This window comes from Cetorhinus maximus, chromosome 1, assembly GCF_964194155.1.
Source record: "Cetorhinus maximus chromosome 1, sCetMax3.hap1.1, whole genome shotgun sequence".
Taxonomy (NCBI): domain Eukaryota; kingdom Metazoa; phylum Chordata; class Chondrichthyes; order Lamniformes; family Cetorhinidae; genus Cetorhinus; species Cetorhinus maximus.
The window spans coordinates 60,045,146-60,072,572 of NC_135879.1; the positions used below are offsets into that span (position 1 = coordinate 60,045,146).

At 46.5% G+C, this 27,427-nt stretch overlaps 1 protein-coding gene across 3 annotated transcripts in view; it reads right to left on the reverse strand.

The window, feature by feature from the left end:
- Nucleotides 1-27,427, reverse strand: part of nr3c2 (nuclear receptor subfamily 3, group C, member 2) — a 400,233-nt gene that overhangs the window by 290,666 nt on the left and 82,140 nt on the right. Inside the window, exon 1 of one of the 3 annotated variants that reach the window (XM_078541249.1) lies at nt 21,839-21,980. The exons of the other annotated variants lie outside the window; for them this stretch is intronic. Within the exon in view, the coding sequence (XP_078397375.1) occupies nt 21,839-21,864 (26 nt within the window). The 5' untranslated portion in view covers nt 21,865-21,980. Of the gene's footprint in view, nt 1-21,838; nt 21,981-27,427 lie in introns of those variants that run through there. 3 annotated transcript variants of the gene reach the window in all.

Below are 27,427 nucleotides of genomic sequence, written 5' to 3' on the forward strand. Positions count from 1 at the left end.
TCTCCTTAATGCAGCAGGATCCAACTGCTGTAAATACACACATTCTGCAGTCAATTACAGGCCAATTTCTCCTCGGCATACTGGAGACAGCACATGCTGAGGTCAATTAAAGGGTGATTGTTTCTCTGTAAATTGGTAACAGCGGGAAGTGATTTTTTTGGTATATTTTTGAAAGTTGTTTTGCATCTGGTATGATGCTTCAACAATGACAGACTCAAAAACTTTCATATTTGGAAAAGCAGATGTCACATGGCTTTGCTCATGGTGAGTAAAGGGTACACTATTTTATAACATGATGGCTGTTAACAGCTATGTGACACAATAAATGTGACACCTACAGGGAGGGTGCAGTGCATGCAAAACTTTTAATATATCACTCCAGTGCTGAGGGAGTGCTGCACTGTCAGAGATATCGTCCTTCAAATGAGACATTAAACATCCGCCTTCTCAAATGGACATACAAGATCTCATGGCACTATTCAAAGGAGAGCAGGGGAGTTCTTCCTGTGGCCAATATCTTTTCCTCGACCAACACCAAAAAACATATAATTGGTCATTATCGCATTGCTGTTTGTGGGTGCTAGCTGTGTGCAAGTTGGGTTTCCTTTATTGAAACAGTATTTCACCAGGAGAAAGGGAGTGCTTTCTTATAGGCATCTTGTTACTTCAGGAGAGAGGCGCCAGAATTTTTCCATCTTCAAGTTGGGGGCGGGGCCTGCTCGCCGATGCGAAAATGATGCGGGATGACATCGGGGGGAACCCCCAAAGTCATCCCGCCCCATTTAAATTTTCAGGAAGGCAGGCGGACAGCAAAATCAGCTGCCCGCCCGCCGACCTGTCAATGGCCAATTGAGGCCATTGACAGGCTAGTTAACCCAATTAAAGGCCCTGCCCGTCCAACCTTAAGGTTGGCGGGCAGGCCAGGAGCCCCAGCGGGCTTCTGAAAAAACATGAAACCTCATCCACTGGCGGGATGAGGTTTCATGTCTGTTTTTAAAAAGTTTTAGTTATATTTATTAACATGTCCCATCTCGTATGACATTGTCACATGAGGGGGACATGTTAATAATTTTTTATTTTTCTATTTTTGAGGTTTTTTAAACTGTCGTCAATCTCCCTGAGACAGCACTTAGTCTCAGAGAGCAGTGCGCTCTTTCGAACGCATGCGCAAAAGAGCGCACTTTGACAGTAGGGGAATCCCTCTCCCTACCCCCTGCACAGGAAGCGCATAGCGCTTCCTGTCGGGCAGCCCGCTGGGTGGGCCTTAATTGGCCCGCTCACTCAAAATGGTGGCAGGGCCCGCTTCGGCGACAGCGATCATCTGCCCGCCCTCCGCCGAGCCAGTCGGGCCCACCCGCTCATCAAGGGCAAAATTCTGCCTAGGGAGAGGAGGGTTTCTTCTCCCACTGTGAGGGGAGGTCATTCCTCCTTCACCTGGAACTCCAGCGCCATGTCCGAGAACATGTGCACTTTCATCCTTGGCTCATGAGCCATTCAGAAACATCCCGTTGCCCATCAGCCAGTGCATTCCACGCCTTCCGTGGAAGCGGAAATGGGTGCATGGAGGCTGAATATAATCGCTCCACAAAATTGCTTCTAATCACCAGTTGAGTGTTAAACCTACAGGTGTCTGTTTCAGCCTCTCCAGGTATTTTAAATCACAGTAGTCACCATTTAGCACCAAAATTGTGGGCTAAAACCAGACTTTCAAACAGGCGTGTCTTATTAGGACAGCACCCACTTAGTGCCTGGTTTCACTCTTTCACCAAAATAAACGAATGAATTGAAATTTATTAGAATTAAGGTGAGGTCAAAAGGACTTCCTCATTGTAATTAACTGGTGACCTTCTGAATCTGCATTTACATAGGACTCTGACATCCAAAGGAGAAGAGACCTCATCTAAGCAGTTCCGGCTGTATTTAAACTCAAAGGTTAAATGTAATAGCCAACCATACTGCCAGATGTTCTCAACACATTTTAAACTATAATTTGATTTGTGGAACATTACAATTTAAAATGCGATTCTGAAAAGGAAATCATAGCAGCAAAAGCAAAGCACTGAAAACCCTCAGCCTCTGCCAGATTACAGTGGAACTTGAGCAGCAGATTAGCAGTTTGCCATGTTTTACAGTAAGCAATCTACAGTACTTGTTAAACCCGTGAGCTGACAAGCCTTTACTGTGCTGCTGTTGATTATATTTGAGAGCCTGGGAAGGCATAGTTTGTGGCTGCAAACACATTCTGCTGCATATACACAGACTAAAAAGAATCAATTTAATTTCAGTGATTTTCCTTGCTATCAACACAAAATAAATTAAAACATAAACCAAATTTTACCTCAACTTCATTAGTTTGCATTTAACAATAAAATCTACATTAACATTCCATTAAACACACACTGGTATTCTGAAAAAAAGTCACAATCATTGGAACAATCTTTGGCAAAGTATCATCCTACTGTTGATGTCAGGGCAGGTGCAGAGTACATGGAACTAGAGTACATGGAACTACTCAGAGTATTTCTCTAACCCGCAATGGGGGGAGGGGAGGAAAACGTTGCTGAAGTTCAACCACTTCATTTGTCCTTTTGTTTGCAATTAGAGAATGAACAAATTTAAGGACAAAAATTTATGGTAGCATGCCTGCAATAACACTCTCTCTAGCAAGTAAGACTCTGTACTGGAAGCACACATTTGTAAAAACTGGCTCTAGAAAGTCATTGAGCAGCTGCAAAGAGCTGACATTTTGATAGCATTTTATATAAACATTATTGTTTTAAGCGTATAATGAAAGAATAGAGATTATTCCCTATCTGGCTGTTAGATCTGTTATTCACAAGACTTGTTAAGTGAAATCAGTTAGCACCATTTTGAACTAGGTCTACAATCACAATGTTTCAAGCTGTATATCTATAAGTATATATCTGTAGGAAGGGAGTTATAAATAAGAAAAATTATTACTTTTATACTCCGCATGCCTCTAACCAGGCAAACCAGTGAAATAACTCCAGATTTGATAGATAGAAAGTGCATCAGGTAATATATTGGATATTTGAAAATCATAGCTAAAGATACAATCTAAAGATACAAATTCGGCACTTTAAACAAATCTGGGAAGGGCTGTAAAAATATTTTGCTATAAGATGCATTCAGTTTTTCTGCCAGCACAGGCCAATTGCTGTGCGATAGGCTGCCAGAAACACCTAGATTTAAACAGACTTGAGAAAAGACATTTCAAATGATTTCTTCCACTCAGTTCATTTAAATGTTATTCAAAAATGAACTGCTAGAATTATCCTTTGCAAATACCAGAATAGCATTCTATAAAGTGATATTCAGTAAACAGGGAACGGGTTTGAATTGTAGACATCTGGCGGGAGCCCTGTAATAGATGTAATTCAATGTAATGGAGCAGATGCATGAGGTTGGTGCAAAGCAAGCTGGTTCTCTTCGAGGATGCCCACTTCACAGCATTGATAATAATGTCCACAAACTATCCTCGGAAATCTCTTTCAATCGGTTTTGTTTACAAGCAAAGGTTAAGCAAATACCTAACAGGAGCATTTTATTTGAACTCCCAGGGACAAGGATTGTAAATATTTCGTTCTCCACTGTTCCAAGTACTGTGAGTTAGGGGGAAAGAAATTATCTAGCCAAATGTCATTCTCAAAAATTCAATTCATTGGATGAGGAAAGCATGAGGAAATTTGCTTTTACAATGTTCCTCCTTTGGTTCACCATCATTCATTTATATATAAAACAATGTAAAGGTGTACATCATTCAATGTCCTTGTAAGTACTCTGAAAACTTCCCTTCCCAAAATTATCTCTGACCACGTGGGATATTATAATTTACAACAGCAGCAACAACTTGCATTTATATAGCCTTTAATAAAGTAAAATATCACAATGCATTTCACAGCAGCATTATCAAACAAAATATGACTCTGAGCCATGATAAGGGAATAGTAGGACAGATAACCAAAAGCTTGGTCAGAGGTAAGTTTTATTACACTTATAGAATTTAAGTATTTTATATATCTTGTATAAGAACAGAGATTGTTTACAAACATCATCAAACACACAACAATACTTCCAATCAGTGGTACTTTTAACAATGAGCAAATTTTCTATGGTTTCATCCCATTTCAGACATAAAATTAGCCATCAGAGCTGTCATTGAGCCTTGTTCACCCAATGAATTCAAGAACCTTTGTTCTTTAACATGGACATAACTCCGGCAGGTGAAGGTTTGTTTGTTAAAACCACTGCCAATCTGGGAAAAAACAATGTAGCATTTTCCCCAAAACAAGTTCTGATCATGTTACAGTATAACAAACACTGTTATCACAAATGTCTCCTCTTAACAAACATTTATGATCCTGTCTGAAACATTATTAGGGCTGGGGAAGGGCTTCAACTCTAACAAGATAAACTTCTGATACAAGTACTTTGCCCTTTCTCACAAGCTTCATAACTGAAATCTGACTGCGTTGTCATTTTGATTTGGCAGTGGACAAAAGTACCATGCATAAAACAAAATGTAGGAACACAACACACCATTTCATAAATCATAAACAATTGACTCAGCCCATTATAGTATCTTAAATGAAGCCAACAGGAAAGCCAGTATTCTATATTCCATCCATCTACATGATTGATTCCAAACAAAAGGCAGCTACAACTGACGTAAAGGCATATCACTATCCAGCCATGGTGACCTTTTTTGTGACAGGTAGCTAGTAGCATAATGTCAAGACATTTGTAACATTTAGCTCGACTAATAAATTAGCTTCTAATATCTGTGATGCAAAATATAGCTGTTTATGCACTTCAGCAGATATAGGGGCCACTAATCTTTTAGCGTGCACCCCATATTATCAGTTGCAGAGACTGACGATACACCTGAGATGTCCCATTGTACATTCCAGTGCACAAGGTGTGCGCACAAGGTGTGTCCAAGACTCATAGGCTCCTGGAAAATATTCAGGCATTGTCTCTTAATAAGGATGAGAAAAACTCTTGAACTGAGAGATTAATGCTGTTTAAATTCCTGCACCCACTCCGGTTGTTGTCCTTGTTGGTTATCGGAAAGATTTGCGTGGTGCAGTGTTTAGGTTTTCACTCTCTTCTGAAATTTAATTTCCTTTATGGGCTGTTGATACAGTCCTGTGGAGAGCTTCCAACATCGCACATTTGCTGACTTGCTGAAAAATGCAAGCTTTATGTTTAGTTTATATAAGTTTCTGGTGTTCTGGATATGTTGCTCTTGATGTGCAGAGAGTGCTACGGCCAAAACTGTGGCAGCCACTGAAGCTGCTGGGCAGTTTTGTGGGACAGGGAGGAAACACTGCAGGGGAGAATGGTCTTTTGGGGAGCACTGGGCATCGGGACAGGAGATCACTGAACAGCCTTGGAGCACCTGTTCTGATAACCCTACACAAAAGTTGCCTGTCCCTGCAGCCAGTGCCACCACTCCAATCAGCCCTCACCCCTGCCCACTCAGGCACTGAACTCCCCTGCAACACCTCAAAGAAAGGCAGCAAGTTTAAAAGGGGAAGATGTGATGTACAGAGATAGTATTGGTCCTCTGAACACAAGCTGTCCAGTCTCCCTGATGCTTGAAATATGGAGGTATCATGTCTGCTACTGGTGTGCCATGTATTTCCCTGCATTACAAAAAGAAGTATTTTCCATTCATGTAGGCCTATTTACATAAAAGCAATGACTGTACTTCAAAATTAATCTGCTGGTTGTAAATTGCTTTGTGAGTTCTAAGGATATGAAAGGCACTGTATAAATGCAAATCCTTTTTTCCCTTTTCTAAATATGCCATGACTTTGGCATTACATGCTGATGGCTATATGCTCTATCAATGAAAGTCTGCACTTCAGTGAAGCCTGACACCTAGTAAGATTACTGCACCCTGCAATGCTGTTTGTTCCTTTCTGTGGGGAAATCAATAATAATGTTTAACCTGACAAACAAGATTTGTGAGGTATCACCAAGCTAACATCTGACCAATGTCACCAGTAATGGCTTGGGGCAGAATTTTCTGCCTGTCGAGCTGGTGGGCCCAACCCAATCTCCGGCGGGCGGGGAGCCGATCCCCGCCGGAGAAGCGGGCCGCACCGCTATTTTACGTGGGCGGGCCAATTAAGGCCCGCCCAGTGTGATGTCCGGCGGAAAGCTAAGTGCAGCCTCAGGGAGATTGCTTCCACTTTGAAAAATATTAAAAATAGAAAAAGAAAAATTCCCTAACATGTCCCCCTCATGTGACAATGTCACATGACATGGGACATGTTCATAATTTACAGAAAAAGTTTATTAAAATTTTTAAAACCCTGCATGAAACCTCATCCCACCGCTGGATGAGGTTTCATGTTTTCTCTGTTGGCCGCCGGGGCTCCTGGCCTGCCCGCCAACCTTAAGGTTGGACGGGCAGGTCCTTTAATTGTTTAAATGATCCTGTCAATGGCCTCAATTGGCTGATTTTGCTGCTCCCCCACCTTCCTGAAAATTTAAATGGGGTGGGTTCCGCCCGACGTCATCCCGCGTCATTTTATGCATCGGCAAGCGGGCCCTGCCCTCTGCTCGCCGACGGCAAAATTCTGCCCTTGAAATCAACCAGTTGTGTAAACATTTACTGTTGTGATCTTCACAGCAATGGGCAGTGCTGTCCCAATGTATGATTTTGCCTGCTGGGTGGGCTTCAGTAGATAGTCTTCCTTGTGAGGTGTAGCCTACAAAGGCAGGTATTCTCAGACATTTCAAGTAGATGTACCAGGGTGTGAATACTTGAACTTTTGCCTGACTCTAAGTGAATGGCAGATGTCTAAGGTAGAAGCGCCTCTGCCTTTCTTCCCCCTGGTTGCATTCTTCTTTCCTGCCCAAATAATTAATAGCCATTGAGAAACTCAATGGAATGCTCACACTAAGATAACAACAGTAATGTGGGTAAATGACCCTGCACAGGGAGTCTGGTATTGCAAAGGCAGCAACAAAAAGTAACACAAGTAAGATAATATGCAAACTGAAGTATGAAAAGACTAAAAATTGTCATAGTTCTAAACCTTCCTGATGCCAATCATACTTATAAGAATCCAAGTTTACAAGGCTAAAGCATGGAAACCCAAAAGGTACAAGTGACACTGAAGAGAAGAGAAATATTGTAGAGTTCATATGAAACCTATTTAAGTAAGAATGATTGAGATTAGAGGATGATAAGGCTCACGTACATATCATCCAAAAAAATTCATAACATTTTTGATCATAAAACTCAGTGCCTGGCGATCATGATTCCATGATCTGTGCCCGTGGAATGCATGGCTATGCTCTATGAGTACACCATCAGGCAAGTGGGCCAAATGTGCTAAAAATTGAAAAGACACCATCTCCTGCATTGACATCCTTTACCTCAATATGGCAAACGACATCATTTAAGAAAAAGGTTATCAGAAAGAAATTTCAAAACTAAGGATCATGCAAACAATATGTTTTGTAACACAATAGCTTCAAATTATAATAGTATATGAATGCATCAAATTCCTCTATTCCATTTTACAGCAGAGGCATTAACAGATTTATTTCAAGGGAGTTAGTGCTACGGAAAATGGGAAAAAAATGATAAAATAATGAAAGTTAAGGAAAGCCTTGAAGAATTCCATTCAATCATACACTGAACTAGAATTAAGCTTGTTGGGGCTCATTTGACTCCAATCCCCATCTGAAGTTGGGCTCTGTGCTTTTCAGAGCTGTCAGGCTTGATCTCAGTCAAACCTGCATGGACTTTTGGGTTCAGCTGGTCAACATGTGTTGCATGAGTGTCAGGGAACTTCCCACCCTAGAATTGGTGCTCACCAAAGAGACAGTTAGAAGCTGTATGCTGTGGGTCTACAGCAACGAAAAGGCAATCCTGTGTTATGTGTAGGTGCCTGCTGTTCCTGGAAACAGAAAAATTAACACCCTTTACAGATTGGGGTAGTATGGCTGTTCTAAGATTGAACTCCATATAACATGCAAATTTACCTGCTGCCTTCCACTTTACACATCTTACAACCTAACGGAACTGTCTAACAAGATTCTTCATTTTTGGCTGCCTCTCAGACAAGCCCCCAGAAAATGATATGTGAGGTGATAGTAGATCACTCCCATCTCATTTTTTTTTTTTTTTTTTTGTAAAAATATACTTTATTCATAAAATATCTTCAATCACATTCCAAACCATTTCAAAAACAACATTACAAGGGTACAATCCAGGTTAAACTTTTACAAAATGTATCACCAGGTGCATCAGTACAAACAATATTACAATCATTTACAGCCTTTCATTTTGATCTGTACAGCCCGAGGAGCTCTAAACAGTTCCCAGTCTCTCGGTGCGCTGTGGTAGAAAGGTCTTAGACAGCGACCCTTCCCCATTGCGCCTTTGCGGCGGCTGCCCCAAGCTTTAGTGCGTCCCTCAGCACGTAGTCCTGGACTTTGGATTGTGCCAGTCCGCAACAATCGGTCGGGGACAACTCTTTGTGCTGGAAGACCAACAAGTTTCGGGCAGACCAAAGCGCCTCTTTCACCGAGTTGATGATCCTCCAGCTGCAGTTGATGTTTGTCTCGGTGTGTGTCCCTGGGAACAGCCCGTAGAGCACAGAGTCCTGTGTCACAGAGCTGCTCGGGATGAACCTCGACAGCAACCACTGCATCTCTCTCCAGACTTTCTTTGCAAAGGCACAATCCACAAGGAGGTGAACAACGGTCTCTTCCCCACCGCAGCCACCTCGAGGGCAACGTGCAGAGGGGGTGAGCTTCCTGGCGTGTAGGAAGGATCTGACGGGGAGGGCCTTTCTCACCACCAGCCAAGCTACGTCTTGGTGCTTGTTGGAAAGTTCTGGCGATGAGGCATTCTGCCAAATGACTTTGACAGTCTGCTCGGGGAACCATCCCACAGGGTCCACCCTCTCCTTATCCCTCAGGGCCTCTAGGACGTTACGTGCTGACCACTGCCTGATGGACTTGTGGTCAAAGGTGTTTTTCTGCATAAATTTTTCCACCAGGGACAGGTGGTACGGCACGGTCCAACTACTTGGAGCGTTCCGCGGCAGCGTGGCCAGACCCATCCTTCGCAACACCGGGGACAGGTAGAACCTCAGCACGTAGTGACACTTGGTGTTTGCGTACTGAGGGTCTACGCACCGCTTGATGCAGCCACACACAAAGGTGGCCATCAGTATGAGGGCGATGTTGGGCACGTTTTTTCCCCCTTTATCTAGAGGCTTGTACATCGCGTCCCTGCAGACACGATCCATTTTCGACCTCCAGATAAAGCGGAAGATGGCTCGAGTGATCGCCATCGCGCAGGAGTCTGGAATGGGCCAGACCTGCGCCACGTACAGCAACAGCGAGAGTACCTCACACCTGATGACCAGGTTCTTACCCGCAATGGAGAGGGAGCGTCGCTCCCACATGCCCAGTTTCCTTTTCACCATAGCCACTCGCTCCTTCCAGTTTCTAACGCATGCCCCGGTCCCTCCGAACCATATCCCCAGCACCTTCAGGCCGTCAGCCCTGACAGTGAAGGGGACAAAGGATCGGTCAGCCCAGTTCCCAAAGAACATGGCCTCGCTCTTCCCACGATTTACCTTGGCTCCCGAGGCCAGTTCGAACTGGTCGCAGATGTGCATCAGTCTGCGCACCGACAGCGGATCCGAGCAGAAGACGGCGACGTCGTCCATGTACAGGGAGGCTTTTACCTGAGTGCCTCCACTGCCTGGGATCGTCACTCCTCTTATGCTCGGATCCTTCCTGATGGACTCGGCAAAGGGTTCTATGCAGCACACGAAAAGGACAGGCGAGAGAGGACAGCCCTGCCTGACTCCAGATTTAATCGGAAAGCTATCTGTTTCCCACCCATTGATTGAGACTGCGCTACTGATGTTAGTGTAGAGCAGTTGGATCCAATTTCGAATTCCCTCCCCAAAGCCCATTTTGGAGAGCACATCCCCCATGTAGGTGTGCGATATTCTGTCAAAGGCCTTCTCCTGATCCAAGCTGATGAGGCAGGTATCCACACCCCTGTCCTGTACATAGGCAATCGTATCCCTGAGCAGCGCCAGGCTGTCAGAGATCTTCCTGCCTGGCACAGAGCAGGTCTGGTCAGGGTGAATCACCAATTCCAGAGCGGATTTGACCCGATTGGCGATGACCTTGGACAGAATCTTATAGTCCATATTCAACAGTGAAATGGGTCGCCAATTTCTAATTTCCTCCCTTTCCCCCTTGTGCTTGTAGATGAGGGTGATGATGCCTTTCCTCATGGATTCTGACATACTACCGGCCAGGAGCATACTCTCGTACACCCCTAGCAGGTCTGGGCCGATCAAGTCCCACAGAGCCGAATACAACTCCGCCGGCAAGCCGTCGCTTCCGGGAGTTTTACTCTTCTCGAAGGACTCGAGGGCCTTAGTCAGTTCATCAGGAGTTAGCGGTTTGTCTAGGCTCTCCCGCGTACTGTGGTCTAAGACCTCCGTGATAGAGGACAGGAAGGACTGGGAGGCCGTGCTGTCCGTGGGCTTCACGTCATACAGTCCGGCATAAAAGGATTTGCTGATCCTCAGAATGTCGGACCGTGATGACTTTACTGAGCCGTCTTCTTCCTTCAGGCTGCTGATCACAGAGCGCTCTCTGTGTACCTTTTGGAAGAAGAAACGTGAGCACGTCTCATCCTGCTCCACGGAGCGGACCCTGGAACGGAAGATGATCTTGGAGGCATCCGAGGCAAAGTGCGAGGCTTGCTGGCCCTTCACCTCTTGGAGCTCCTCCTTGACATCGACCCCCATCGACTGCAGCCGGAGCAGATTCTGCATCTTTTTCTGGAGTCGGGACATTTCCCTCTGTTCCTTTCTAGCTTTCTGGGTGCCTTTGCGGATGAAAAACCTCTTGATGCTTCCCTTGATCACTTCCCACCAGTGTGTCAGGGACTCAAAGAGGGGTTTCACGGTTCTCCAACCTTTGTAATCCCTCTTGAGCTCCTCAATGTTCTCTGGGGTCAGCAGTTGCACATTTAGCTTCCATGCCCCCCTGCCCACCCTCAGGTCCTTCTCCAAGTGGCAGTCCGCCAGTAGGAGGCAGTGGTCAGAGAAGAACACCGGCTTGACCTCGGTGGATCTGACTGTGAATGCACGGGACACAAACAGGAAGTCTATCCTGGAACGAATGGACCCGTCTGGCCGCGACCAGGTGTATCTACGCTGCGCTCCGTCTGCAGGGTTGCTGAAGACGTCGTGCAGCTTGGCATCCTTAACTGTTTCCATCAGGGATCTGGACGTAGCGTCCAATCTGCTGCCGGCCCTGCCGGATCGTCCAGCCGCATCGATGATGCAGTTGAAGTCCCCGCCCAGAATGACCGGCCTGGAGGTCGCCAGCAGCAGTGGGAGCTGCTGAAAAACCTCCAGCCGCTCAGCCCCTTGTGCTGGGCCATACACGTTAATTAACCGGAGTGGAGCGTTCTTGTACATTACGTCTGCTACGAGGAGTCGCCCGCCCACCACCTCCTTGACCTCGGAGACGGTGAAGTTGCCTCCCCGCAGCAGAATACCCAGGCCGGAGGAACGAGAGTCGTTTCCGCCCGACCAGATCGATGGCCCGTGGGACCACCATCGTGACCATTGCCTGTAGGAGCTGAGGTGCGGTATCGCACACTCCTGCAGAAACAACAGGTCAGCTTTGACCTTGGCTAGGTAGTCCAAGGTCGCAACACATCGCGTAGTAGATTTAATGCTACGCACATTTATGGATACAATCTTTAAACCCATTTTAAAGCATTTATTCTCCTACCAAACCCACTGTCTCTGAGAGTCCCAGACCTTTAGTCTGCTCCTTCATACCCGTAGTGAGCTCAAATTCCTTCACTTTGGATGGGCTGAGGTAGATCTCCTTGGCCGTGTTCTGCTCCGGTGGCATCTGGAGGTTCACATAGAGAGCGGGTTTTGAGATGACCTTTGCTGGAGAAGCTTCTCCAAAACTCACCCCCTCTGGGGTGTTGCTGTTCCCGGCTTCCTGGAGCTGGGGTGCGATGATGATTGCCTCACTGCTCCCAGATTCCAGGGGCTGTGGTGCACTGGCCTCCTCAGGTTGCAGGCAAAGTTGGGGTGCGCTGGTCTCCTTGTTGTCTCCAATTTTCTGGAGCTCGGGTGTCTCGTCCTCCAACGCCCTGGAGCTTTGCCGCCTCTTCTGTCGGTGCCGCTCTGGCACTTCATCATCCGAAGAGCTGCTGCCCTTGTCATCCGTGTCGGATGGGAGACGCCTCTTGCCGCTTCTCTGGGAAACGCCTTTGCTTCTTCTTCGCTCCCTCTTACTTTTCTTGTTCTTCACCGTCCGCCACTCCCCCTGCTGCTTTTCCACTGCTGCCTCCTCCTCCATTGATTCGCTGTCCTGAGGACTGGGAGGTTCAGGGGGTAGTGCTGTTGATTGGCTCTCTGTTGTCTCAATCTCTTTCTCCACCTTGTCTCTCTCTGTGTCCTCCTTTGTCCCGTTGAGCTCCCTGGGGGCCTTGGTGGTTGGAGTGACACGGAACATTTCTTCTGCTTCCCCCTGGTCGGCTTTGGCTGCCTGTGCGTAAGTACGGCAGCGTTTGGGGCAGGTCCTGTAGAGGTGACTTGCCTCGCCACACAGGTTGCAGCACTTGGCCTGTTTGCAGTCTTTTGTCTGGTGCCCTTCCTGTTTGCAGATCTTGCAGAGGGAGGCGCTGCAGTTGGCCGCCACATGACCAGCCTTGCCGCATGAGCGACAATGCTTGGGTTGCCCAGCGTAGACCAGGTAGCCCCGGTTTCCCCCGATAGCGAAACTGGAGGGAGGGTGGAAAATGGCTCCCTTACCATCGGTCTTTAGCGTGACCTTAAACAGGCGTTTGCCTGTCCAGATCCCCAAGTCGTCTCGAATCTCGGTGCCGCTCCCCACCTTATCGAAGTACCTGGTGAGGAAGGTGACCACGTCGGCGACAGGGACGAAGGGGTTGTACACATGCACCATCACCACACGTTCCCGTTGCAACGGCAGAGAAAAGTGCGGCTCCGCCGTCAGGATCTTCATCTCCGGCAGGTCTCTCTTCTCCTCGAACACCCTCAGGAGCCGGACGCAGTCTGCCACCCGCTTGAAAGTCACGTCAAAGTAACCACCTTTGCGGGAGTCATGCAGGGTGAAGATCTCCGGAGCTTGGAAGCCACACGCCTTCAACAGGATCCTCCTGGTGAAGAAGCCCCGATCCATAGGTGATCCTCCTTCGCTGTGGTTCACCGTGACTCGGACGGTGATAGGTAATCCACGGTATGGATTTGGATTGCGATTGGTTATCGCCCTTCCATCCCGACCTTGCCTTGGCAGGACCATGGTGTCGCCCCTGCAACACTTGATCTTAGCCAAAAGGCCGAGAAGCGATCTCATTCCCTCAGAGCTTCCCAACCCCTTCTGATAGTCCTTAGGAAATATGCATCAAATACAAAATGAGGAGAAACTTTGCAATCCACATCTCCATTCCTATTACTTTACTGCGATACCCCTAAAACACAAGGAGTGAATCATCTCAGGTTTGCACCAAGCGTGGTAGTGGGTGGGTAAAACGACCTTTTACCCGCTAGCTGCAATGGCAGCTTTTCACACCGTTTCATCCCAAACGCGCCTCATTAATTATGCATTCCCGGGAAACACACCTTCCCACGGTGATCGGGCTCTCATTCGCCTGCCACACCATCACCTTGCCACTTCAGCACGCTGGGCACCATATTTAAAGTCCAGCCACGCACACACATCTCAGTGCTTCCAGCCCACGACTGCTGCAAAAAAAACATGGCCCTGAAAGGCAAAAAGACTGCAGCCCCCAGATTCAATGACATGTCCCTCGAGCACCTTTTGGATGCAGTAGAGGCTTGCCATGATGTCCTCTATCCCCGCTCTGACCACAAGATGGGCAGCAACCACACTAATCTGGCTTGGGAGATGGTAGCAGCGGTGGTCAGTGCCAACGCCCTTCAAAAGAGGACAGCCACCCAGTGCTGCAAGAGGATGAATAATCTCCTCCATTTCACCAAAGTCATTCTTCTCATCACTCTCAACTCACACACTCACAAACCCATCACACATCCTCAGGGCCCTCACTCACTGCCGGTTCAAGGGACATCACCATTCACTCTCTCATACACATCTTCATTGTCCTCATCCTATCCATGGGACCACTCACTACCCACACATGCCAGGCATGCTTATCATCTGGCCTGGCAGGCATCCTGCTTACACTCTCTCCATCTCTATTCATGCAGGACAAGCTGACACACAAGAGGGAGAGGTTTCAGACTGGTGGAGAAATGCTTGAAATCAAGGTCTTCATGGACTTTGAAAACAGAGCCATCCAGCAGGCCGGCGAGGATCTGGTCCGTTCCTGTGCTGCTGGTGAGGTTGGCGGTGATCTACCAAGTGAGGATCCAGCAGTGCAACATCCATCAGACAACCATGTGTAAGTGATGTGTCCCATTTCACAGGCCACTGCCATGCACTAATTATCTCCCCTTGTTTTTGCAGGCATATCTGGGAAACAGCCACCAGAATCCATGACCCAGGGCCTCCAATCAAGCCCCAAGAAACTTCTGCAGAGGAATCTGGAGGCACCCTCCTTGAAGTCCTGTCACAGTGCTTACCCACACCCTCCACCAGCGCAGAGACACGGAGCTAAGTGGAACCTAGTTTTACAGTAGCCTCAGGATCACAATCTGGTGAGCACATCGCACTGTCTGATTCACAGCAGGTAGCGGCAGGGATTTCCCAGGTCCCTGGCACTCAGAGGACAGCTGGAGGCCAGATATTTGCTGAGTCCAAGTCAGATGATGAGCCTCTGGACACGGTCATGTTACAGTTGCTGAAGCTGCAAAGGCAAGCTAGGGAACAACAGGAAGGGATGTCTGCTGCACTCCTCAGATTGCAAGGCACAATGGAGAAATCTGTCTGCCTTCAGACTGAGGTGATAGCGCTGGCATGCCAATGCACCAAGGTCAACACTGGTAGGATGGTGGCCGCTATGGAGACCTTAATCCACGACGTCGCTCCTGCACTGCTGCGCAGGCTAAACTCCATTGCTGATGACATAGTTGGCCTCCAAAAGTGTATACGCCAGAGGGGTGCTGGGCAGCTCGATCTCACTCCAGCTACCCCTTTTCCTCAAGGAGTCAGCCTGAGGCCCTCGGGCATCCATAGGTAGGAGGATCAGCAGGTGCACGCTCCGGGTCCATCCATCCAGGTGACTCTGGGAGTGTCTGGTCCATCCAAATCTCCTCTTCCTGTGATCTCAACAGCTCCAGCTCCACAGGCCAAGGAGGATGCTGCTGCTACACAGCAGGACCGTGAAAGCAGGCCAGGGCCCTCCAGGTCTCGGCCCTCCAGAGGATGCCCGCCAAGGTCATCACAGACAGGGTGTAGCAGTCAGCAGGCTGCCTCCAACTCCGCTGTGGATGGCCGGGGAGCACCAAGACGTAGTGGCAGGGTTAGGAAAGCTAAGGAGAATTAGTAGCACAGTCTGGGCACGGGTGTTAGTCACTTGTACATAATGTTCACAATTGTCGATAAACTCACAAGAATGTCTCCCTGCCTATGGCTCCTTGTTCTGATGAGCAGTGCTCTTGTCACTCAGGTGTGAAACCTTCCTGCACAAGATTAAGGTAGGTCTCTCAGTCCAGGGCCTCTTCCCTGTGCTTTGTGCAGCCATCAGACGAAAGACCGGCCTCACACTCCGTGGACACATTACTGATGCCAGAATCTCAACGGTGCTTGTGATTGCTGCCTGAACATTGTGGGCAGGCATCACACAGTACTGAGATTCTCTCTGTGTGCTCTCAGCACCTTTAAGGTGGGGTTGGCCCCCATCTCCTCGGCATCTTGACTAGTGACACTGTGCTCCTGAAGGGGTCAGGTGCTGAAGGCGGACAAAGGATCAGATTTTTTTAAAGTTTCATGGCTATGTCTCAATCTGGTGAGCATATCACAATGTCTGATTCACAGCAAGTAGTGGCAGGGACTTCCCAGGTCCCTGGCACTCAGAGGACAGCTGGAGGCCAGATATTTGCTGAGTCCAAGTCAGATGATGAGCCTCTGGACTCGGTCATATCACAGTTGCTGATCACAGAGACCGAGGGAGCTGCCCTCGGCCAGACAGGAGTCAGACATTCTCAGAGATTATGTGAAGATCTATGGAGTGTCCTCACTGCATGTCGTCATCATTCTCCTGGAATCTAGCAGCTATTAGGGCCTCCAATACATCTCCACGACAGGAGCATTATCAACAAGGGTATGTGCATTACCATAAGCCAGACTGGAGTTAAATGTTCATAGATACAATGTGAGGATCTATGGTCTCTCCTCACTGCGTGTCGTCATCATCCTCCACAAATCTAGCAGCTATGAGGGCTTCCCAAGCACGCCTGCCTCATCTGGCTAGTGTGATGGCCTCATCCTTGTCATCATCGCATTCAAGGACCTCCTCACCCTCATCCCTGTCAGTGTCCTCCTCATAAGAGGAGACCTCCAGCTCTTCTATCGCCTCCTCAACCAGCTCCTCTCCCCGTTGCAGCACCAGGTTGTAAAGGGTGCATCAGATGACGATGCGTGACACCCTCTGGGGGCTGTATTGCAGGGCTCCACCAGGTCGGTCCAAGCACCAGAACCTCATTTTCAGCATTCCGATAGTCTGCTCCACCAAGTTGTGAGTTGCAGCTTGAGCCTTGTTACACCTTCTCTCTGCTGCAGTCTGAGGCCACCGCACGGGTGTCAACAGCCATGGCCTCTGCACGTAGCCCTTGTCCCCGAGGGGCCATCCCTGCAGCCTCTGCGGACCCTGGAATACATCAGGGATCGGTGACTGACTGAGAATGTAGGAGTCGTGAGAATGTAGGAGTCATGCACACTCCTTGGAAACCGTGTGCAGACCTGCAGGATGCATTTGTGGTGGTTGTGGAATTCCTTGTGGTTGACATAGTTGACTATGTGTTGTGACGGAGATCTGAGCACCATATGAGTGCAGTCGATCGCACCCTGAGATCTGAGTAGCTCCAATTTTATTCTGGCTCTCCAGGTCCCAGACAAAATGCACAAAGTTGCGTACTCTCGCAAAGGTGGCATCCGTGACATCATGGATGTATTTGTGGGTGGCGGCTTGTGATATCCCACAGAGGTCACGTGTGGAGCCCTGAAAGGAGCCACTGGCATATAAATTGAGCGCCGCGGTCAATTTCACAGCCACTGGCAATGGATGCCTTCCATATTCCGGTGGTGCCAAGTCCTGCAGTAGCTGGCAGATGTGACCGACCAGTTCCCTAGACATGTGCAGTCTTCGGCGACACTGGTTCCTGGTTATCTGCAGGAATGAAAGGCAGCGCCAATAGACTCTGGGTCTAGCTAGGCGCCGACCAGCGACAGCTCGCTGTGGCTCTTCAGCAGCATGTGTGGGAGCCCCAGCTGCTCCTTCTTCCTGAGGGTGCTGCTCCTCTCTTTGCGCAGCCAGATGCTTCAGTTGCTCTCTTCTCAGTCGTCTCCACTCTCTGTAAGTCATCAGGCATACAGCTAGTTCACCAGGCTCCATGATCCTGATGTACTCCTCCTGCAGAGTGAAAGAGAATGATGCGTAGGTTAGCTTGGGAGTACTCAGAACCTGCCTTGGTTAAGTCTCAAGGCCCCTTAGTGCACCCTAGAGAGTGCTTGGATGGCCAGGGATTAGGGTGCTGCATGGCTGTCCAAAACCTCATCCACCTCCGCCCCACTTCACCCAACCGATTGACGTCAGCTTTGCCCTTTGGACTGTATGCTGTGCTCTCAGCTCAGGTGCAGAATTCTCCTAACCCCCATTGCAAGATTGCACTGTTAACTTGAACCATGGGGAAGGCTGGTCAAAACTGGGATGCTGACATTGCAAGGGGCCGTGAGCGCCTCCACCAGTGAGTGCTCCATGGTCAGCTTTCACAAGGAGATTGTACAACTTGCCCAGTCATCGAACTGCTCTGCAGTCCACTAAAATAGTCATTACTTTGCAGCCTGTGCCTGAGGGGTGAAAAGCTCTGGAGCTTGTGCGCTACTTTTAACTGCAGGGCAGCCCTTGCCCCCACCCCACCCCCAACACGCCTCATCCTTGAAGTTCAACAGGTGACCCGGTGAGCAGATGTATTACAATGGGGTTCCTGACGTCCAATGGTGGGAAACATGGCCCACCATCGGCAGGCAGAGCGGACGATCACAAACTGGTTTCACGATGTCGTGAAACCGATTTTTGGTCTTCTCGCCATATTGTCTGCTCATGCCATCGAACACGCCCAACGCCAGCGGGCACGGGCAATTCTGCCCAGGGCCTTTGGTTGAGTAAAATCTGTCCTGTAATGTTCTTGTGGTAGAAGAGTGGGATAGGAGTTACATTTACAGTATTTCTAAATATTGGATGTTTAGTACCAATGTAAAAGCCTAAAATTGAGGTGTCTCTCTCAAAGAGTACAGATTAGAAAACTGTGCAAGTTGGACAGCAAACTTGGCTGATGGTGCTCTTGATTGGCGTGGTTATTCATTTTAACAGCTGAAAATTCAGAACTGCTATGAATCGGGTGTAGTCATCTCTCTGCCCACTTCTCCAATTTACAGCCACAGTGAGTAGGGTTCCGCACCAGTGAGCAGAGTCTTGTCATTTCAGGGCTCCATTCACACTGTTTTCCCACCCTTCTAGTGCAAGAACACTGCTTGTATGAAATACAATGTTGACTAAATTAATGCTAAGAAAACACACTGACATACTTATATAGTTGTGCCAGCTACAACTGCACTACCTGTACACACAAATGACTGTCAACCTTTTGATACAGTAATTCAGCAACTATGCTGGAAAAACCATCACTTCTGCCTCATGTAATTGTATAATACTGTTAATTTTTTGTCACCTGACATGAAACCACGAGATTTGAAAACGGAGATCTAGGCTTCAGTGACAAAGTTTACTCGATCTGACACAAAGTAATGGATGCCAAAATCTGGTAGCAGCTGATAGAAGAATCTCAAGTGGTGAAGTGTGCAACTCCCACCAAAAATGAAATTTGTGCATTCAATGGGGAGAGAAACAGCTGACAGCATGGAGTCAGCTTCTCACTGATAGAAAAGGGCCTTGTGAGTGTCCAGCCCATCCAAGAGTGGGAGCAGGGAGCCTCAGCTGTTTTAATTTCTAGACCTTATTAGCATGTAGTTTTCTGACCAGAATCGCAGGGTGTTCAACAGAATGTGGCTGCCCCCAGTAAAATTGAGTGACTCGGAGGCTGCCACTAGTTAGTTACCTGTGGAAAAGGTCCTCAGCAAAGGAGAAGTACATCGGATGGCTTGGGGCCATAAGCTGGAAGCCTGGGCATGAGGAACCCTAGGTTTCCATGTGGAACCCAGATGGACACTCCTATTCCTCTTGCTCCACAAACAAACTTATTAAAATGAAAATGAACATTTAATTTGTTATCTTCTGGCCCTGGTCTGGTGAGGGAGTCACCACTCTCCTCCACTCAGGCTCAGGCAGAAACAGTAACTGGCCATAATGATGTCAGAACCTAATCTGCATATTTAAAGAGGGGTCCCATTGGTTTTGGATGGATCCCCTTCCGAAGTGCAGTTTAAAATTGCAGTTAATCAGATCAGAGTGTGAATAAAGTGGGTACATTGATTTTACCACAACTTCTGCTCAGTTGGAGGAGCTAAAATCAACCAAAATATTTCAGGCTGTAATATACTCAGATTTTTAGCAGATGTTCACAGTTTATGATGTTAGGTCTATTGTGTTATGGCACAAGAATGCATTCTCACCCATTGCTCCAAAGACACTATACTGCAAAGACATTATTGGCACATTCCAAATTCAAAACACAGGCATATGCGAGTCATTGGACAGCACCAATACTGCTACATGCCAAAGCCTCAACTCAAAGCTTTTAGTGAAAGCACAGGAACTGTTTCTTGATAATGCTGTTCCAGACAAAATAAGGTTATTATTGTTATACAAAATTTCACATTATACTGGGGCAGATTCTTGCTGTTTCTTGAGTTTCAGACCTAAAAACTTTGGATGCCTATTATATTAAATAAATCAATGGAAGTATAAAAGTATTAGTTTGATAGCATGTAACATATTATAATTAAGATGTACCCTCCAAGTCATTTTTGTTCTAAACATTCCTCTTTCCTAGATCATTTTCTAGATACTTTCCTTAATTCAATTCACCTCTGTTTTGAATTTTTGCTCTCTCTCTCTCTCTCCTACCTTGAGGTTTCTCCATGAACTTCTTTCTTCTTCATTCAGTAGATTGTCTTTGTTCAGCTGGAAAGGCCACTTGTTTAAGCCTGTCCCTTGGTGTCATGTGATATCCAACTTGAGTTCTCCATAAAATGAAGGTTTAAGAACGTGATATGTAGTCACAATAAGCTTTGGTGCAGGTTTTCCTGGAGAATTCCTGGCTCTGAAAACCTGACCATTAAAAATGGCTTCCCACAGGTCAGATTTTCATTCTGGAGGGGAGTGGGGTAGGGGGAGAGAGAGAGAGAGAGAGAGAGAGAGAGAGAGAGAGAGAGGTGGCGGGCTCCACTGGAAGTCAGAACGAGTGCGGAGACTGATGGGTGCAGAGACAGGCTGGGCGGAAGGCCTGCCTCTGTGATCCGGCGCTGTGTTGAAATAAATTTTAAAAAGAATAAAACAAAAAACAACCATACATGCCAACCTATGCCACTTCATGCCCCCCACCCAACTCCCATGGCCTCTCATACCCCCTATGTCCCCTACATCCCCATGACCTTTATAACACCTATGCCACCTTAATGCCGACTCATGCCAATCCATGACCCATCCACCAACCTTGGCTCTTACCCCCTCAATGCCAACTTACCTGATATCCTTTGACAGCACCTTGACATCTTCGGCCATTTCAACAGCTCCCTAACAGTTTTAACAGCTTCTTGACAACTGGACAGTTCCTTGACAGCTTGTCAGTCCAAATGAGTTTGTGCGTAAACAGTGCACAATCATGTTCATTTTTAACAATCCCAAAGGGTGCCTTACCTCTCCCAAAGATATCTAGGACCAAAGCCAATGGGATACCTTAACTCTCCAAAGGGGTACCTTGGTTATCCAAATCAATTCACCAAGTTTAGACATCCTTTTACCTGTTCTAATCTGCACTCTTCAGATTTCACACTCCAGTTTAACAAAATCCCACTTCATTGGAAGCAGCTGGTGAATTAATTGGCCAGCTGCCTCCGTAAACCGTGCATGTGCAAACTTCAGCCCGACTAGCCCCACAGCTGCCCTCGCGAAAATGGAACATGCCAAATTTGGGGCTGGTATTTTGAATTTTCAGCCATTTACAGGATCTTCCGGCAGACTCTGTTGTGGCGAAAATCTGGGCCTTTGAGCCAACAGCTTTATCCTTCACCTTCATGTTTTCTACCGTTTAGTAGGAAGATTAGTGCTCATTACTTGTAGAGAAGCACAAAGAAGTTATTTATATTTAAATCCCAGAAGGGAAAAACAGTTCGGACCAGTGTCTTATTTCCCAGGTTTTACTGGTGTTCCATTTCAATTTATACAAGACCAGTTTAGACCAGTATTCTTATTTCCCAGTTTTTGCTGTTATTTCCTTCTGGGAATTTATGCTTTTTGGCAGAATTAGTGAAAAGGGAATACTCCCCCATCAGGCACATGTACTGACCTTTCAGATCTTGCGATAAACAGAATATTTTCACACATAAGAAACCAGAATGCTGACAAGCTTTCAACCGTGCTACTTAGCACAACCACAGTTACCTGAAATTTGGGCCTCTGTTGACCATCCTTAACCTGATTACAATTTAATTTTGATATAAAATATTTTTGATGTTGTTTACTCGAGCTTTATAAAAGTTTTAAATCTAATGTGCATCCATTATACATTAGAGTTCCAAAAGTTTTGTTAACAAAAGCTAATCATTTCCTACTGCTTTTTCTGACTTTGTTACTCTGGCCTCTATAAAAGGACAGGTGCCAGGAATTTACAAGCAGCTACTGTGCCAACTTACAGATTCTTTCCTGCCCCAAAAATGTATTCTGCAAGTTCTGGCACAGATATTCCTGTTCCTGCTTTGGGGCTATTGGATTCCCTAAGCAAAGGTAAATTAAATAGGCAGGAGCAAACATCGCAAAGCACCTGATTTTAACCTTAACTGGATGCAATTTGAGTAGGCTCCCTTCCGTGAAGGAGACAGCAGGTATGGAGAAAAAAGCTTTTGATACACTTATAAGAATGCTGACAATTGTAAAGGGCCCCTACGTAATGGCAAAACAAATGTCAACTAGAATAAATTTTATGAGTTATAATCCAATTGGAAGGTAAATCCATTAGGACCTGGGTTGTTCGTGCCCTGAATTATGTTACTGTACATTGTATGGAGATTAAGAAGAAGCCACAACAAAACTTGAGAACAAAGTTTGATCTGTGACAGACAACAAACTCCTGGAAGATGCTATAGTCCGCCTCAGAAGAATCAATTCTGATTATATAATATAGAGCCTTTGCAGCACAGATACAAGCCATTCAACTCAATAGGTCCATGCCGGTGTTTCTGTGCTCCACACAAGCCTCCTCCTACTGTTCCTCATCTCGCCCTATCAATGACATTTATGACCTTGAGTTTACCGTGGCAACTGAACTTTCTATTTAAAAATAAACAATTTTTGAAGTCTGCACTGTATTCAAGGCTAACAAACTTTCTATTTGATTTGATTTGATGTAATAATGAATACCTGGAAAAACTAGGAATATTCAAATAGTGTCTCAGTTTTTTGTCTGCGAGCATCGTTCAGCAATAAATTGGAAAAATAGTGGAGCACAATTTATTCAAAGCTTTGCTCAATGCGATTGTTGGACATTTAGTTGATACTTCAGCTAAACTTCAGCATTGTCAAGCAACTATATAGTTAACAACTATAGGTGTCACATGTATTCCACTTCATGGCCTAATAACTACAGTATGTCACATGACTAAGAAATGCTCCTAAAGGAAGTCAAAACAGGCTAAAGGTCAGGAAGACATCTAAAAGTGTCACTTTCTTCAGCCATTAGATGAAAGGAGGAAGAAGGGAGGTATTGTCCTCACATAATTGGTTGATCAAAAAATCTTACAGTTCACATGATTAATCTGCATGTGCATTATTCGGTATCTGGGTACTGGAGGACGAGGGGAGGTGATTAAATTTCAATTAACCATCAGCTCCCAGCATCACCATTTTTGAAAGAAACCCACACTACATACAATAGTTTAAAAATCACTGATGGAAATTTACCAAAATAATTTAAATCTTGTTTATGAGTGAATAGATTCCAAGACAATCTCTACTGGCATAATTTTACAGCAATCCATAGTCAGTTGAGAAAAAAATTACATACATTTTGACAAACCTCAGCAATTATGTTGTTTACGAAAAGGAAACATGATTTAAGTGCATCATTTTCAACCTGCGGAGTTCACTGAGAGCAAGTGATGGATTCAGTTTCTACTGTTGCAATGAGGAATTCAATTATTGACAATGACAACTGAGTTTGATGTCGCGCAGTCAAGGCAGTCTGAAGCAGGTTCATTTTCGACTCAATATCAAATGAAAAGCTGATAAAATGTGATTGATTTACTGATGTGGCAATTCAGTTTTTGGACAGATATGCCAGTGGTTTATGGAGATTGAGTTCTGAAGTAGTTTTTGAATCTGGACTTAACTGAATTGGCCTAGTTAGGGTCAGTTTTAACTTCTGAAATCCAAATCTTAGGTTCAAAGTCCAGATTTCTTAAAATCGAGATCAGAGTTAGAACTCGGATTCCAATTAATCTGACTGATGAGTGGCTTTTAGAACAAGAAGTGCACATTTTCTTTAGAAAAAACAAGACCTTGGCCTAGATTTTCCTGTAGGTTTGGGAAAACCTCACTTGCGCACTTAAGCAGCTTTCGAAATGCACGCCCAACCCATGTGTAACTTTGTCTGGGAGTTCTGTTTTCTCACGCAGGATTCAGATTCACAGTTTGTGCACTTTGTGAGCCATGATAGAATGCGGAGCATGGGTGCAGAGGCGGGCTAGTTAGAAGGCACACCTTGGTTCTCAGACACAACAGCCCAACTCTCAACATCGTTTAAAGGCTCCTGAACCTCACCCTTACACCCTCCCCAACCACCCAGCATGCCACATCCATGCTTCCTCAGATCTCCCCTGCCACATCCATGCTCTCTCAGATCACCCAATGCCACCTCCATGCACCCTCAGATCATCCATGCTCCACATGTATCCTCCATTGCCACTCACCCAGTATCCACTATGCACAGTCCTCAGTAGTTATGCAATAGCAATGGGAATTAATTTGAATGCAGGTGTAAAAAAATTAACCTGCAATACAGACTCTTGACTGAGAGTTTCGTATTGATACTGCAAAAGAACTGTTTTCCATTGAAAAAAAATTAATCCTTTAAATGACCATTAAGTTGTTTAAACAAATAACTATATACTCTGAAACCACATCAAAGGCAGAGATTGTTATTACAGCCTTGTAAAACTGTCAGTCATTTCCCTGAAAAGCTGTGTCAACAGAACTGAATACTTTCTTAGTTTCTGGAACACAGCCAAGCATTCATAATGGCCACAGTTATCAAAACATAATTGCAATTGCAAGAGCCTGAAATTAACAGAACAGATGGTGTCCTCTCCATTTCAAAGCAGATTGCTTGACAATCTAATGCCCTTTAGGGAAGGAAATCTGCCGTCCTTATCTGGTCTGGCCTACATGTGACTCCAGACCCATAGTAATGTGGTTGACTCTTAAATACACTCTGAACAAAGGCAATTAGAGATGGGTAATAAATGCTGGCCTAGCCAGCAACGCCCACATCTCATGAACGAATAAAATAAAAATCAATGGAGGGGAACGTACAACCCGAAAGAGTGTTGGAACCACATTCAATCTAACCTTCAAGAGCGAGCTGGATAAAGACTTGAAGGGAAAATGTGCAGGCTATGGGAAAAGGATGGGAGAACAGGACCAATTGGACATCTCTTTGAAAGAGCTCTTTCACAGGCACAATGGGCTAAATAGCCTCCTTCTGCGCTGTGTATCTAAAGCACTGGATTTCAAATGCTAATTGTGAACATCTCTCCAAGGCAAATGAAGGAGTGTATGAAAGGATATCACTGTTTATCAATGAGGACTCATTACATATGGGCCTTTACAGCATGCAATATTCTTCACACATAAACATTGGAAAATACATACAGAAGACAGTGCAGAATTTTACTGCCATTGAGGAAGCGGGAAGGGAGGCAGGGGAGGGGGGTAGTAAAATCATGGGGAGCCATGTCAGATTTGTTTCCAGTGTGAACAGGATTGGACAGGCTACCCACTTCAGTGGCAGCTTGAGGGGGATTTTTTCTATAAGCAAAGAGGGGGCTGGGGGCAGCCCCCATTGATCCAGTGATTTTTTTTTGTGAGAAATTACCCCTCGATTACTTGCAAATTTATGGGTGGAATTTTACATTCCCCCACTGGCAAGTTTGAAGGCAGGGAGTCTTCTAAGATGCAGTGTGCGACTTGGACATCGCCTTTCCACCCACTTTCAACCTGTCTCCCATTTTACAGGGGGTGGTGGAGCTGCTGGGCAGCCTGCCTGCCCTTGGGCCTATCGAGGCTGGCAGCTTTAACTGCACAGGCTGGTGTTGGGCAAGGGGAGCCTCCTTTGGGGGTCGGCTGTGCCTACCGAAGGCACCCCTCCTCCCAAGATCATACTCCCATTTAATCCTAGCACCCCCCCCAACCCCATCCTCTCAAACTCAGCCCCTCAACTTTCCCACTCCTCTCGGTAGGGCCTGCCAGCCAGCCAGGCCCTGTTGATGCCCCAGACTTAACCAAAGTCCAGCCTCCATTAGCTTCTATTTTTTGGGGACTGCCTGTGGTCTCAGCAGTGGCTACTGGTGCTGCTGGGATGACAGAGCTGCCGGCCAAGTGGATTGGCTGGCGGCTTTGTAAGGTGGGACTTCCTCCCCAGATGGAGCAGGAATTCTCGCTCTTAGCTAATTGATGCCCTGCAAACAATAAATGGCTGTGGGGTAGGTGGTATTGGTGGGAATGCGTTCCCTGACAACTCTTCAGGCAACAGCACAGGAAACTCCACCATCCAAAAAGTCCTGCCCTATGTTTTTTTTTAATTCTCTTCAGTCTACTTGCGGAATGCAGCAGGTTTCTAGCCTATCACAGCATTGACCACCATTACCTAGTGGCATTGGAACTGCTGGCCCTCTGATTGGGCTGGCAGCTCTAGGAGGCAGGCTGTGACTGGCACTTAATTGGCTGCCGCCTGTATAACTGGGGGGAAAGTCCCATTGGCCGCCCCTGCATGCCGACAAGCTGCTTTTCCAGCTGTTGATGGGTCGTCAGTCCAAAAGGCAAAATTCTACCCATCCTCTGATCCAAAATTTTATTATAATGCACCGGGGAGGCAGTGGCGTAGTGGTATTGTCATTGGACTGGTAATCCCACCATGGCAGATGGCAGAATTTGAATTCAATAATAAAAAACTGTGGAATTAAAAAGTCTAATGATGGCCATGAAACCTGGTCTGGCTGGTGAGTCACCTAGTGATTCCAGATCTGCAGTAATGTAGGTGAAATGGCCTCTGAAATGGCCTAGTAAGTCACTCAGTTGTGTCAAGCTGCTACAAAGCCAATAAAAAGGAATGAAACCATGCGGACCACCCGGAATCGACACTGACAATGGCAAACCCTGTCGACCCTGCAAAGTTCTGCTTACTGGCCAAAATTGAAAGAGCTGTAATTGGAAGAGAATTGGAAGACCCCCAAAGGAGGCTCGCCCTGCCCGACACCAGCCTGGCAAGTTAAAGCTGCCAGCCTCAACAGGCCCAAGAGCAGGCAGGCTGCCCAACACCTCCACCACCCCCTGTAAATGGGAGACAGGTCGGAAGTGGGTGGAAAGGCGATGCCCAAATCGCATGGTGCATCTTACAAGACTCCCTGCCTTCAAAAGCATGACATAGTCATACTCACAGAATCATACCTTACAGATCATGTCCCAGATGCCACCATCACCAGCCCAGGGTATGTCCTGTCACTGACTGAGCTGGCCGAGTCCTAGACTGGGTCTGTGGCAGATGGTGAGGAAACCAACAAGAGGGAAAAGCACACCTGACCTCATCCTCACCACACTGCCTGCAGCAGATGTATCTGCCCAAGAGAGTATCGGAATGCGCAGTCCTTGAGGAGACAAAGTCCCATCTTCACATTACGGATACCTTCCATCGTGTTGTGTGGCTAAATGAGATAGATTTTCAACAGATCTAGCAACTCAAGTCTGGGAAACCATGAGGTG